Genomic DNA, 15,838 nt, shown 5'->3' on the forward strand with positions numbered 1-15,838 from the left:
GACTAAAGCCGCAAACTTAGCTCGAGGTATCCAAGCCGTCGAGTGTTCAGACGGTATTGAAGGCGTAAGGGAAGGGTACGGCTTCAGTCCCGTATTTTCATACTGCACTTCCATTGCCGTATTGTAACGGTAACAGTTCAGTTACCGTACCCTTCCCTTACGCCTTCAATACCGTCGGAACGCTTGACGGCTTGCATACCTCAAGTTTAGTTTGCAGCTTTAATCCCGTACTTGCGTACTGCACTTCTACCGCTGTGTGCTCGCTGTACGGTAACAATAATGCAAACTCTCAGCTACGGCCCTGGTAGTATTACGGAGGGTTACAGATAACGTCTGGCATCATGAGTTAGCGCAGTACAGTTCCGTAATATAACGACAAATCCTTATAAACAAGTGTAGTGTGTCTGAAAAAAGGGACACGACAAAACGCAGGCAGTTTTGAAATTGAAGAACTATATTGTAAACCGTAAAAGAACATAATTATAAAGAAACCTTCATGGCATCCGATCGATCATCAGATGAGCTGAAAATAAAACAAATTCATATTCAGATGATTGAAAAGGCTACGGGAGGACCACAACCACTTGCACAAATTGCAGAGGTGCACGCACATGAAGTCACAAAAACCTGTACAGCGGGGCTCCCAAGCTCACAGAGCGATGCTCTAAGCCTCTGGTAGCAGCGCGCAAAAACACAAGGACAAAGGGAGGAAATGCACAAGGCGAGCGCTGAACTTCAACTAAATGTTTAATGAAAAGGAAACACCGAAGTCCTGTGCATTCGTCCCTTTGTCCGTGTGTTTTTTGCATGCTGCTACCAGTTGTAATCATACACCAACTCGCCTGTGCATTGCCACATTGAGCCACTCAGCACCATGACAGATCAAGGTTGCTGCCCTCGACCCCTGTGAATGCAGTGTCGTGCCGCTATTTGCTTTTCTTTTTAATACAAAACAAGACTGGAAACCTTTTGATACCACATCGTACACATGCCAAATCAAATATGTACTCACACTGTTCCATTTTTTCTCAAAAGCAGCAAGATCCGTGGCGGCTTTGATTGCTCTTGCCCGAGCTCCTTTCGACCTCCCGGCCTCCTGTCGTGACCCATCATGTTGTTTGATACCAACTTGGTATCTGAAACAAATAGCAGATTGGCCCATAAGTATTTGGTCAGAAACCAGACAAGTGAAAAAAAATTGCAGTGAAGGATTTGGGATCAGTACTTGCTGATATTTTACATGCACAACTAATGTCGAAAGCCCCAAACTTTGCCACCAAAGTCACATAGGTGCACAGTTCAAAAGTATAAGTGTGTTGAAGGTTCCTAAAATAACAATTAAGCCATAACAAGCTGAGCAAAACCTACATTTAGGCCAGCAGACTGTGCACTTAAAGAAAATATGTCAAGGTACAAATTCATGCCTAGATTTTGAGGAAAATAAAACAATGAGGGAACAACAAAAAAAATATTGTAATAAGGTGTCATTTTTCTGCAAGAGGAGAAAGTCTGGCACTCAAGGCTTCCCTCACTCAGATGCGATGGGGATACAGAACTCGGAATATTTCAGAAGTTATAAGCCCCATGTGGCACATCTTAAGGGGTAGGATTCATATAATGTAACTTTTAGAACTACAAAACACTAAAAACATATTGATTTAAAAAGATATTGAACAGACAGCGATGTAATTGATTTGAGTCATTTGGGAGAAGCTTTGGAAGCAAACAAAAGTAAATTTTATAGCAGCGACATAATCAGAAGAACAAGTACATACTTCGCACCAGGGATGGGCAGTATTTCAAATACAAGTATTTGAACTACGTATTTCAAATACTTTGTGTATTCTGCATTTGTATTTAATTAAAAATTCTGTAATGTATTTGACGTGTGTATTTAAATACTAAAACGTGTGTATTTCAAATACAATTGTAATCAAATACAATTTTGTGGGCGAAAATACATCCCTCAAATTTATTGTCACTGTCCAGAGCAGGAAGAAAACTATGTTCTGCACCGAATGCAGTGTCTCTCAATCAAGCACAAGCGTTTAGTGACTTTGTAATTACGGTGCTAGTCCAGGGAAAGAATAGTGACGAAATCGACGTTCACAGGCAGACTGGCTAAATAAGTGACGGTGACAACTTGTGATGCTTTCCAGCCTGATTTCCATCCATACCTTTGCCTCGAACATTCTAAATGCGCGGGTCATCCAGATGTTTGTAACTGGTGCGAGTTGCAACAATAAAAAAATCTGTAGCTAGTGCTGCGCATCTTGGTCGTCTCGGTTCTTTGATTGTCTATACCAAAATGTAATCAAAAAAAAAAAAAAAACTGCTTGAAGCTCTGTACTTTTTTCACCTATTACGTCCAAGCTGATTACATTTGTTTTTTGTGATTATATTTGTATTACGTTACTAGAGCCTCGAGCACTAACTCCCGAGTGTGCGATGCAAAATTAAAATGAGATACCCAGAAACCTGTTGCAGGTGCCCTGAAGTCGCTGACGCAAATTTTAAGGAATGTATTTGGAAAAGTATTTGGAAGAGACCAACTACTTTTCTGTCTGTATTTGTATCTTGTACTTAAATACTTTTTTGCAAAAGTAATTAGATTTGTAATTAAATACATTTTTGACTAAGCATTTCGTATTTGTATTTTGATACATATTTGCATGTATTTTGCCCATCCCTGCTTCGTGCTTATTTCTTTTATTACAATACAGCATTAAAATTTGTCTGTTGTCCTACACAGTCACAAAGCAATTCCTCCTCTGCATTTCTACTCGTAATTAAGCAAGCAGTCATTTGCATAATTAGTATTGCAGACAGTTGAATGACCTAAAATACTCAACTAGCTGTTAATGATTGCTTAAAAGCACCAGACATGGCAAAAGGAATGTTGTAAGAGAATCATTCTCTTTTTTTAGGAAGCCACATTTTGGCCAGCCACTGTCGAAAGAACATACGATTGATAAACATGTATAAAGACGAGAAAAAGGTATTCAGGTACAAAATCAAACATGAACCACATGCTACTAAAACATGCAGAAATAAAGCTTCAAAAAGTTGTGAAAAGGTTGTATATCAGTCAAATTTAGTTATGAATTAGAGATCATCTGCACATATCACTTCTAGACACTTTTACAGTGATACAGAATAGTGTGGTGCAGTAGAGAAACTCTTAAATAATTAGCTGAGTATATTAAACATATTTTGAGGCTCCAATTTGTTTCCAGCCAAAAATAATTTAATGATGTATACTGCTTATGACTCTGCCTTCTAACTGAATGCCAAATAGAATTATAAGTAAATGACACATTCAGTAAAGATAAAACAATAGGAATAGTAGATATATTGACATATTTATTTGTGATTTCTGGGATAGGATCAAATATAGTCACATTGTAACATTAGGTGAAACTTTTAAATCGAATTATTATGCAAGATATAACAACCTTTAAAGTAACTGAAGAGTGTGTTGGTAAAATTCACAGACCACAGAAAGAACAAATCATACCCGGACGAAGGACGACAAACATTTCTTTTAATTAACAACATGAATGAGCTTAAAAGCACTTCCTTCAATTCAGACCGCCAAGGAAATTGAGAGAAAGGGAGGCAGAAAGAGAGAAAGGTAAGTGTCAAAAATTGTAAGGAAGGAAATAAGAAAAAGAGTGAAGTAACAGCATGAGTTACAATTCTAACTTTACACTTTCCTTTTTATCTTCCTGCCTCCCTTTCTCTCCATTTTCTTGGCAGTCTGAATTGCACGGAGTGCTCTTAAGTTCATTCCTGTTGTTCTTAGTTGAAAGAAATGTTTGTCGTCTCCTTCGTCCCGACCACGTTTTATTCATTCTGTGGTCCAAGAATACAACACCCTATTGCGGTTTAATAATGGACTCTGAAATTGAGCTTGGAAATGTGGGTAGCCAGTGACAAATTAAAGGGCAACTCTACTCAATTTAGAAAATTTCAAGATAGTGGATGACCTTACTTTGAAAAGCACTCATGAACTCTACATTGTTTCACGAAAAGTAGAATATTGTTTGTGCAACTTTGCTATTTATAACTCAAGTCGCAAATTGGAACCGAAACTTCGGCAAAGGGCAAGCAGCGACGTCAGTTGCATGCACACTCATGTCCATGGCAGATGCATGATTACGTGATTTACCCCACTCACTGGGTCAACTCTAGGCAGTGTTGGCTGAACTGACTGGACATGTGATGGCGTTGAAAGAGAAAAAAGCCGGTGTATACAACAGACATCAACATGACGTCACATCTGAAGGAAGTGCCAAAGTTGGCTAGCCTGCACATCGCTCGCTAAAATTAGCAGATTAGCGCGTGTCAAACTTTGAGGGTCCAATTTTATATACAGAAAGATTTCAGTTGTAGCCTTCCTAGATGATTATAAAGAGAACTAATCGTTTTCTCAGCCAAAATTCAGCAGAGTTGCTCTTTATTGCCTCTCATGAGGCTCAAAATTATGAAGGAAATAAACCATACCTCTGAATGAACTCAAGTGTGGTTCCCGCACCTTTGGCATACTGGATGTTTAAACAATAATAAAGGGCGAAAAGGAGCTCCACAGCTTGGAGAAAGCCCACATCTTCCACCATCACCTCATGGTCCACAAACAGCTGGCAGCTGCATTCGAAAAGTGAGCGGCCTAGGAAAGAAACAAGCGATTAATGTAATTAATGCGGAGAAAATGTGTTAGTATCAGATGTATCGACCTATCTAGTCAAGTGACCAGAAAAGTCATGCGACTGACACCACTACGCCGGCTTTTTCTCTAATAGGGCTTTTAACGCTCACGCATTAAATGAAGAAAAAAATACCATTGTCATATTCACATCTGGAAACTTCCATAGAGGTATTAGCAGCAGGGACACTGAATAGGTAGGCACACTGATATAGGATTGTGACGCATATCTGAGATCTGAGACTGAGATGCATCACAATCACAGATAAGGCACACCTTATATGCCAAGCCAAATAAGGGTCACACTAAATAGTGTTGAGCTACCATACCCAGTAATGACATTAAGTTATGCAAAGTGCTCCTGAAGGCTTGAACAAAACAAAAAATTTGTATATGAGCATGTAGAATCAAACACTTTTTGTTGAGTTTGTGAACAGAATAAGTAGCATGGAAGTCTGATGCCAACGTGCAATGCCAGTCGTCGGTTTCGTTTAAATTGCTTTAACTAGAAATTAAATGACCGGAGACCGCATGCGACCACACATTCTACAAGCAGAAAATTTGGCTGTTCGGGTTGGACAAGACACAGAATGCAGGCCCAAACAATCAAATGCCTCACAGGCACCTGCTGTTTGGGCTGTATGCCGTTTTGTGGCAAATGCACTCACAAACCAAAATAAAAACTTCTCTTTTTCTTGCTGGATCAATCAAACATTGATTGTCGAAGTATGGTATAATACCAGGACATGTGCTTTACATTGGTGCTTGATAAGGCTGCCGAAACCAAACAATGTGGTTGTCTATCTAGCTCTGGTCAAAATCGGCGCACCACCCTTTGGTTACACCACTGCAGTATTCCAGCACTCTGGTTACACCACTACAGTATTCCACTACAATTGAGTCGCTAGGAGTCATCTGCATTGACCCCTCTTCTCTCTCTCACTCTCAAAATGGCACTACCCACGATAAAACGGTCTAGGTTGTTGTTCCAAAATTCAACACAAATTAAAAAAGAAAGCACCTTCAAAAATACAAAGCATGCAAGGAAAAGACACATGAAGCTCACCCAGTGCAACAATTACAGGAGAAGCAGGCAGACTGTTACGAAACTCCTCTGTGATTTCTGTTGTCACCTAAGAAAAGTCAGAAAACATGTGTGGTTAATTGAGAAATGCACGAAATGCTAGTGAAGGTACCATACATCTATGGGTCTATATTTATTCCCACAGAATGTAGAACTGTGGGACACAAGCAAGACGACGTAAGGCGGATCGCAAAGAATGATGCCCGAAGAACTTATCGTGGCCGGCGACTTTACCGCAGATGCACGAATATGGGGATACAAGCGAGACAATGACAGAGAGTGCAATGTCTTCACACCCGCCAAGCAGGCCAATCTATGAATTCTCAAAGAAGAACAGACTGCCATTTGCATTGGCAAACGTCGCACTGAGAACGACACCACAAGACTTGACATGGGCCATACACAACATCCAAGCCCGAGTGCGAACTGCTCCTACGCCTTGGGAAGCAAGCACCTACCCGTCGAAATAAAATTAATGACAGAAAGACACCCCAACACTAAATGACAGATCAGCTTCATTAACCTAGCCCCTGAAAAAGTGGCTAGGTGAGCGAATAATGAAAGCCACATCCACTCAGAAGTACCAAGTTAAACAAGACGACCCAGACCCCGACCTTCATCTCCTCAACTTGTGTGCTATCAGACTGCAAGCCCAACAATGTTACAGGAGAAATAAGGACTGAAAACTCCAAGCCAATTTCAATGCAACCACGGTGAAGATAAAAAATACACCCAGAAGCTCCGTAAACAACTGAGGTGCAAGCTCCAAGATAACACACGACGAGTGTAAGGCACATTCAAAGGACTCTGGCAGGAAGGCCGACAACTTTAAATCCACTGCTTCCTGGTACACCAAACCATTCCCAAGTAAATAAAACAGTGTCTGCCGCCGCATGCGAGTTCCTGTCTTTTCTTATCCTTACTATCCTTGGTGACAACAGCGCCACCTTCATTGAAAAAGACACAAAGGATCCCCCATTCTCCCAGGAAGCCAAACAACAGGCCCACTGAAAACACCTCACGGCTCTACTCAAAGAAGACTTAGACCCACTCCCAGATGGTAATTATACCAGGTGGGAAGAGGTGCGCCTGAAAAGACAACGGACCCACAGCACTATGGTTTCCAAGGAAACAGCAAAATGTAACACCCACAAGAACATGGTGTATAAGCCGCCATACACAGGATAAAGACAAGAGCCTATGCACCCACTGCGAGGTCACAGTCTCAGAAGCGCACTCCTGGTACTGCCCACACATGCAAGAACCCCAAACCTTGAAAGAGTCTGTTAATCCCACGGGTATTCGGGAATACCAAAAGGCTAATCTCCATTCACCCCTCACTTATGTGAAAGAGGTTCGTCTCACCCACTTTATTTTCATCTCACCCTTATTTCCTTTAACCCTTCATCCCACCTACAGGAAAGGATGCGGTTCCTGTTATTTTCTCACTAATAAGGACATTTTTAACTACAAACATTTGTTGTCCTAACGCTCAATAACAACTAAAAAACGATGTTAAATAAGCAGCAATGTATCTGCTGATATCTGTCACAAAGCCTCATTGTTACACCTGCGGGACAAGGAAGTTGCTAATATTAAAAACAAATGATCCTAACTTAGGAGTCGAAGTGGAAGTACAAACGTTTGTCACTAGTTAATTCTCTAGCATAATTTTTGTGTTAACTCTAACACTCGATCCCAAAAATGCAAAACATCATGTGAACCCATTAGAAGCAAGTGGTACAAGAGTGGGTGCCCACCGCCGCTCCCCTTTTGGTTTAGTGAAATATTTATGTAGAACATACTATAAGATGACCCAGCCTAGAGTTGCATATCCTCCCATTGCACTCTAATGTGAAGTATAATAAGTTGAGCCACCTCAGCCAGGAAAAGATTAAGGAAGGTTTGGCTCCTCGTAGAGCAATAGTAATTTCACTTTTTACGTGCTCATTATCAGCATTGTCGTCAGATACCAAGAAAGCGTTCACAAAGATTTTGCAGACAATTCTGAAAAAGTGGGGGGATGGTCGCTCAGAAAGCGAAACTGCAGAAAGAGTACAAGGCATTGCTCCAATGGTTAAAAATCACTAGGTAGGCGCCTATTCGGACATAGGTGCATGACCGGTATGTTACGGTATACAGGAAGACTGATATAGCTGAAAATTTCAAAAAATGAAGAAAAGTTTAGTATTTCCAGATGCATAGTTTCTCAGTGGAATGCTGACTGCCTGTGTGAGACTTCCAGGAAGTTATTTTCAACAAGGTCATGAGGATGTGTCTTTGGAAACAAATAGCCTGGTTATTATGAATGCTCCTACCTGATGTAACTGGAAGAGCTCTCCGAGGTTTTCTTGAAAGTAGGATGCAAGCAATGGGAGGAGGCAGACAGCTGCTGCGTTTTGATCTTTGAACTCTGCCTCGGCCTTGTTGATTTTGGGGCTCCACTCGAGCACAGCATCATTTTTGGGGCTTGAACGTAGGAATGTCACGAGGAGGAGGACATCTTTGGGCAGGCTCAGTTTTCCGTCCAGACAGACACCTGTAAGCCTTAAAAAATTCATGTTATCACTGACTCCTCATATCCAAAATCTTTGTAATCAAAATAGCTTTTTGCGAAAAGCAAAATATTGAAGGAAAGAAATCTGCAAGGACGACTGTATGGTGAAAGTAGCAATCGTATTCGTCGTTTAAAGCACCTTTTTATGAGCATAATAGTGTATGTTTGTTTTAGGAGTGAGTGACTCTTGCAAAGAACTGAACATATTCTGCCTTTTTAAAAAGGTATATTTGTGCAAAAAGATTTTCAAGCACACATGCCAGGAAAATCTTTGAAACTGCTGCAAGTTTCCAATTTGCCTTCTTTTTATATTCACTCAGTTATGTGTGCCTCCATGCTGCAGTGCTGAAATGTTTCTTGCCCTCTACCACATGCTATTGTGACTGCTCTACCAGAACATTGAAGCCATAGTTACATTTATAGTTAATGATATTCCCCACATTCTAATTGCTTACTCACGCTGCCCTAGTCCATATGCAACTAAAACAGTGGCCACCAAGCTCGAGCATTATAATGGTTAATAATAAAAGGAACACATGCCATGAAGTCTTTTCACGTCAGCAACTATATCCTGGACGATTGAGGACGGGATCAAATATTTTGACTCAAGCTTCAAAGTAAAAAGGGCCATGCTTTCAAGGAAAGAGTCTTGATCTATGTGAGTGGGATCCACATCATCAATGACTGAAGGCACTTCACTCTCAACGTCTGGTTTTTCCCTAATGTTCTCCAGACCATTGTCATCCTTGCTACAGCATGACGTCACTATTTCATCCTGCTCTACTGGCTCTGTCACCACTAATTTTTTTTTTTACATTCCCATGGTATATGGAAAGATGGGTCTTGAGTGAACCCCATGTCCTAAGCTGGCTATCACACGCATCAAATGGACAAGTTACAACAGTTGGCGGGTTGCCGGTGAGATGTTTTTTGAGGTGCTCGATAAAAGCCTTTCCAGGGCTCACCTCTTCACTGCAGGAACTAACACTGCATGTCCGGCAGGATTGGAAGTTAGTTGCATTACGAGGTGCAAGCGGAGAATGACACCTTGTGATGTGGCTTCGCAATGAGTTGTAATTTTTGAATGCAGCCTCACAGCCGACAACGCTGCATGGAACACCTCTTGATGACGTTTCATGATATAATGTCTGCTTGAAGAACGTGTCCAATGATGTACACTTTTTCTGGCATCTTTTGCAGTGATGTCTCATCTATAACCAAAAAAGAGTGCTTGGTTTATTTCAAGTTGATTTAATATTGAACATGTTTGTTGGGACCCTGAGAAATACAATATCCTAAGACGACATGAGAGCTGAACAATTTGGCTTTCTTTTTTCGGATTGAAGGTCTACTTTAAATTCCAAGATCTGCAAAAAAAAATTTTTCTCTCCACGATTTTGTACTTAAACACATGATCTTTGCATTTTTATAAAGGTACCTGAAACATTACCAATATTCGAAGCAATCATGGCGAAGTCCTAATCCAAAGATATTAATCCTTGACCCCAAATTTTTTTATTCCTGCCACAACTGAAGTCAGTGAACATTAAATCAACTGTGCTTGTGAAGATAATGACACACAGCATAAACATACACCTATCTAGAAATGAACACAGTAAGGATTATAAAGCACTTAACGTGAGCTTTCATCAAGTTTCAAAACTAACATTGTGTTTAAACTGAAGTGCAAAACAGCCATCCTCATTGTTCTATTTACACCAGAAAGATAGAACACCTGCACCTGCCTGTCTACACCTGCAGCGTGCGTGTCGTCTTGTCGTCCAGTCTTAACATACAAAACTATGTTTCCGTGTTCTTTTAGGTTGCCCGAGCCATGAGGAGCAACAGTCTAGCATGCTAACATTGGGCAGTGATATGGATGGCCGCAGTAATTGTCATGTGAAACGTTCGGCTAGGTTTTCGTTTCTGTGCATCTGGCTTGAGAGGTCAGGTGAGCAGAGCTGGGCTGGAATGGTATAGCACCTTGTCATTCATAGCTTGAGCAGTGTAATGAAAGCCAGGACGACGCAGCGCTATTTGATTTAAACTGCTGCCAAGGGCAAGGGAAAGGAACATGGAAAGGAGTAAGTAAACAACGCTGGCAAGGGAAGTTCCTCCTCTCCTTGCCAGCTATCCATCTGCTTCCTCCACTCCCACCTTCCTTTCCCTAGCATTTCGCGCTTGACTTACTGTTTTTTTTTTCTTGCTCTTTTCCATTTTTTGTTTGCGTTGCAGTCTATCGCGAAAATGTTTCACGCTAACGCCCCGCAATTGCACAGTAATGTGACATTTTTTTTACCACCTTTTGGGGCAGAAAATTGGTTTTCTAGATATGTGGGCCGGCTTGCATGAAGCAGAGTCTCGGTTGAGACTGCTCAAAGAAAGCGCTGTCAAGGCTAGTGCTAGAGCTTAAACCGAGTCCTAAACGCTCGCGCGCCCGAGCCTTGGCAGCGCTTTCTTTGAGCAGACTGAACCCAGACGCTGTCTCTTGCAAGCCGGCCCAGGCATCTAGTTTGTTCTCCTTTCTACCTCAAATACTACAATAAGGCAGATGACTTTTAACTCCAACTATAAGGCAACATATCTCTTTTTTTTTTCCACTGCTGGCAGCCACTTATTACGGTGCAGTTACCAAATCATTTCTTGCCCAATTTCATTTTCTTTTTTTTCTAAACACACGACGCGCTTCGTGCACCCTCCTGTGCTGAGACCGTTGCTTCTCTGAACAGAGCTGCACCGCGGCAAAATGTTAAGGCTGAAACACATTTACAAGAAAAGAAACCGAATATAGAACGGAAATCGGAGGGTGCAAAAATTGTTGCAAGCAAATTTGGAAGACAAGTTACACGAGAAGACTGATCCCGCGCAAAAGGCAACGTCCTCCGCAGTAAAATTAATGCAAACAACACCAAACGTGCACTCTTGATATATATATATATATATATATATATATATATATATATGACGCCGTGATTAGGACTTGACAGAATCATCGGATAAAAAGAGACTGGCTGTATCAGCTTTGGTTTTCGAAGCAACTGAGGCCTTCACACACCGGTACAAAGACTGCTATTACAACAGATAAAGTAAACAGAAGCAACGTGCGGAAACCAGTGTACGTATGCCACCGGTCACGACATCCTTCTACAGCCACACGCTTGCCTCGTTCTTATTCACGAAGTTCCTGTTAGATTAATTCGTTCTTACATGCATGGAGTCAGCCACAATCGGCGCTCGATGTTTAGTTGAGATTCAGATGTGCACCGACACGAGCATCGGCCGACGTACAGTCGGGAGCAAAAGTTTGCGGGGCACGGGAGCGCCTGCCGAAAAGACTGGCTGCGCCTTCTCACGGCACGTTGCTGCTCCAAGACGCACGCTATGCGCACGCGCTTCCTTTCTTGTTCGCGGTCATGCTTTTTTCGCTCGCTTCCGTTCGACACGCACGATATATAACTGGGACTGGCGCAAGGTGCCGCGAAATGTTATCTGTAGCATGCGCGAGTTTCGTCACCCATCACGGTGGCTGAGGCAGACGCGCGGCGTGATGGCTGTCATAGCGGCACCTTGCGCCGGTCCCCGGTTATCTCGTGCACGTCGGGCGGAAGCGAGCGAAAAAGTCATGGCTTCGAGCACGAAAGGAAGCACATTCTCGAAGCGTGAATCTTGAGAGCGGCCGCGCGCCGCAGAAGGCGCAACCAGCCATTTCGGCTGACGCTCCCGCGCCCCGCAAACTTTTACCGCCGACTGTACACGAGCAAACTCACCGCGATCTTGCTTTGCCCGAATGCCACAACACAGCGAACAGCCCACATAATTCTCAGTCTCCGCAATGCTCCGTTCACCACATACACGTAACAAGACAAAGATCAGCGAAAAGCAGTCTTCGTACAAAGCTGATCAAAAACCGCGGAAACACTCAACCAGCCTCGGCGGCTGCCGCGGCTGCGCCATAGCGTAGAAAACCCGGAGAGGGACGGAACGGACGGAACTCCCGAAGTAACGTTGCGACATCGCTCCCTCCCCCTCCGGGTTTCCCCCGCCGAAAGAAAAAAAGAAAAAAAGAAAAAAAAGAAGAATGAAGAAGAGAAAGAGAAAAAAAAAAAAAAAAAAGAAGAAGGCAATAGGAGTTGCTGTCCGATTTTCGTTTGCGATTTCTTCATACAATTTGCCCGCTTTTCGCAAATGTGATTCAGTCATGACTCATTACGTAAAGTCCGGCGCCGTCGCTACACTGTAGCGCACCAAAGAATGGACAAAACTAAACTCAACAAACTCAACAAAAAAAAAAAAAGAAAAAAGACCGCGGACTTAAAGACGTACTGCAAAGGATTTGAGTACTGGCAGTGTTACACACGAAGGTCGAATCGATCAATTTAAAGTTTCCTAAATCCACACAAGTCTACCGTAACAATATGAGAGTGCACGGAACCTAAATGTCGGCTCGGCACAAACGAACAAAAAAAAAAAAAAAGGAATTTTGGCACTAGTTTTTTACACTTCGGTCAAACGTATATAGTATATTATTGTGGGCACTTGAAACCTCATTGCACTGTGTCGCTTTGCATGTTTCGAAACAAATTGCACCTGAACAGCACGTTATGTCGAACAAGCAGCTACCGAAAAAATCGGCGTGCATGGTCCTCGAACCGGACCAGGGACCTCTGCCTTTCCAGCGGAGCGCTAAACCAAGAGCGTTTCACGTAGCAAAATAATATTTAGCTAAGAAGGGAGCAAGAAAAACGTAGAACACCGACACACTACGTCTCGTGATAATGCTAGAGTAACACTCGAAAGCAACAAGGCAAAGACCCCGTTACCCTAAACGCTACGCACCTCCAGTGCGAGGCGCACATCGTCTGCACACGCTTGTGGCGAGCAATGCATAATAGTGAATCCAGACAACAGCGCGACTCATCTAAGAAAACAGTGGTGCGACAGGTATTCATCAAACAGTTCAAGGAAGGGGATGTAATGCACTTACCGTGAAATCTCCAGGTTTGAGTGCGGCGAACCAAAAACACGTCCACAAAGTCGCCGAATTGCGCGGGATCTGCCTCGACACGCTCACTGCGCATGCGCCAGGGGTGCCTTCACGCGGACAGCGTCCCACGGGAGCGCGGGAAAGAAGTTCACGTGATCTTCCGCCTCTCCGAATGAAAGGGCTGCATTGACTGCGCCTGCGCAGCGCGCCGGCTATGTCTGTTCGTTCGGGTGCGGTGGAGGGGTTTACGGCAAAACGGCCACGACGGCTCGCGAGCGGCTCTGGTCCCGTTGGCGCTCCCTGTAATTTTACGGTTTTTTTTAACAGTGCGTGCTTGGCAGATCTTTGTTCTGCTGAAACTATTTTTGGGCTTCAACTTTTTTCTGTCAAATCATCATGTATTTGTGCCCATCAGCGGGGGGCGTAAACGCGAATGATAATCGCACCGTGTATTATCCTTGACATTAATAAAACAGTGCAAACTGAACAAGTACGAAGATGTACACAGACGACAGCATTGTCGCTGACTTGCAACTGAGTTGATTAGTTCAAACCTAGATCAAACCAAGCAAGATATACCATCATTTGCGAGAAAAACACTTAAATGAAACAAATACAAAATTATACATTCAAATACTTATCTAGCACGCGCCAGTCTAATGAGATAAAACCATCTGGAACAGATACTTCTTTGTCAGCGAGACACACCGAAGTTAAAAAGAAAGCCTCTATAATTTTCCTTCCGGGCTTGTCCCTGGCTATCTTTAAGGAATTAGTCATATTCAAAAGCAGTTCAAACCCACTCGCTTACAATGCTCATCAAGGATAGAAAATATGACAATTACATATGTTCGGTATTTTAAACTAAGAGCCAAAAGCAAAAGACACCAGAGGGATTCTCTAACGATCTGCATTCCCCCGTATTGAGAGGAAGTAAGCGCTGGTGCCCGCACTTGTGGGTACAGACTTCTAAGTAACTTATATTAAGTACACTACTCCAAATTGTATTAAGGTTTAGGGTTGGATTTTGAGGTAACTGCTAACGATAAACAGAAAACCTTACATAGGCCCAAATTCTCCTCAGCAGAGCGCCTGTGCGAAGTCCTATTCGAAACGCTCATGGCACGAGAGTCGGGTCTTAATAGCGGCCATAAAAACAATATATTACAATTTATGTTGGTAGTTCCCTATAGGCTACTATGTTACCTAACTCTAAATAAAAATTAAAAAAATAAAAGTTTTTTTTTTTTTTTAAATCGACTCCAAACTTGCTAGTTTTTCGAAATATCCGGTTTTCAGGCACATGTAGCGCATTATACACTTATTGCACATTATTGAAAATATACCCAAAAGAAAGAGCTTAATTGGGGCTTTACGGTGATGTAAAGATCATAAAATATGTTGATTAGGTCAGACAGCACCGCTTGCTGAACTTCGTCAAATACCGTCGCAGAGAGGTGGTTTGACAAATAAAAAAAATACTTTAAGAATGTTATGACCTAGACGCTTAATTAGCATAGAAAAAGAATATATCGAGGGTGTTCTCAAAAAGGTATATTGATGTAGCGTAAAAAGTAGGGAATAGGGATGGAGTGAAATATGGCACCCCGATAAGCTGGAAAAACGACAGTTTCCACCTTGGCCGCTCCAACGGTCCGTAACTTGAGAACAAAAAATCCGACGAACTTGCCGTTTGCGTCTTTTATTATAGTAGTCGCCCAATAATATTTATTTTTGTAAAAAAAATTGGACCCAAAGTTTGTGCGTGAGTTGAGATGAAATCACTCATATATATATTTATCTCATAAATTCTCCACCACTGTATATCACAAAATCAACATACCTGAAGACCTGCGATCTAATTTCTCATTAGAATAAGTGTGAAAGTCTCATTTTTTATTGATCGTTCTCATGTACATTCATTTTTTTTAATTATATTGTCTCAAGTCATAAGGTGACGAAACAAAGGATACTTGAGGAAACTGAAACGTTTAATGGGGCGAACTTGTGCCCAAAACAAAAAGTGAACAGAACATAACAACAGAGCGTCGCGGGCGTCGAAGTCGGCGTCACAGCAGGATCGACCGCTGGTGCGAGACTGACTGCGGCTCACCACTCGGAGCCCGTTATGTTCAGAAGCCAACACGCGTTGGCTTCTGGAACAATCGGTGCAGTAGGTTCGGCGGCAAGAACATTCAGACCTCGAAAAAGACACAGGGTTCTCGAATTCACGAGAACAGTGAACAGAAAGAATAAATAAAAGACGCGTCACTCCCAGGAATCGAACCCTGGGCCTTCGCATGAAAGTCAGGCGCGGTAACCACTCCGCCACGAACGCGCTCACGCACAGACGCGTGTGGTAATATGACCCTTTACTTTCTGTTGAGTTTGGTTTAGTGTTGCAATAATCTTAGTTGGAAGTCAGCGCCAGTCCTGTTGAAGGACTGCCTCTTCGACTTTGTTCAGCTTGCGCGATTCGATCTATGTCAAGTATAAACCAACAAGCCC

The 15,838-nt window shown here is 42.4% G+C and overlaps 2 protein-coding genes across 2 annotated transcripts in view; one reads left to right on the forward strand and one right to left on the reverse strand.

The window, feature by feature from the left end:
* Positions 1–437: 437 nt before the first annotated feature.
* On the reverse strand, positions 438–12,206 carry LOC121836169. Its single transcript, XM_042290976.1, has 5 exons — positions 12,114–12,206; positions 5,772–5,838; positions 4,507–4,669; positions 1,013–1,136; positions 438–523 (listed from the first exon to the last, which is right to left on the reverse strand). Exons 1-5 carry the CDS (start codon positions 12,159–12,161, stop codon positions 515–517), a joined length of 411 nt encoding a protein of 136 aa, XP_042146910.1. The 5' UTR covers positions 12,162–12,206; the 3' UTR covers positions 438–514.
* A 1,021-nt stretch (positions 12,207–13,227) lies between these two features.
* Positions 13,228–15,838, forward strand: part of LOC8053896 (cytochrome P450 2J2) — a 34,360-nt gene continuing 31,749 nt past the window's right edge. The window contains exon 1 of the mRNA XM_042290383.1: positions 13,228–13,331. Within this exon, the coding sequence (XP_042146317.1) occupies positions 13,228–13,331 (104 nt within the window). The remainder of the gene's footprint in view (positions 13,332–15,838) is intronic.

This window comes from Ixodes scapularis, unplaced genomic scaffold (genome assembly GCF_016920785.2).
Source record: "Ixodes scapularis isolate PalLabHiFi unplaced genomic scaffold, ASM1692078v2 PGA_scaffold1__304_contigs__length_218370807, whole genome shotgun sequence".
Lineage (NCBI taxonomy): Eukaryota > Metazoa > Arthropoda > Arachnida > Ixodida > Ixodidae > Ixodes > Ixodes scapularis.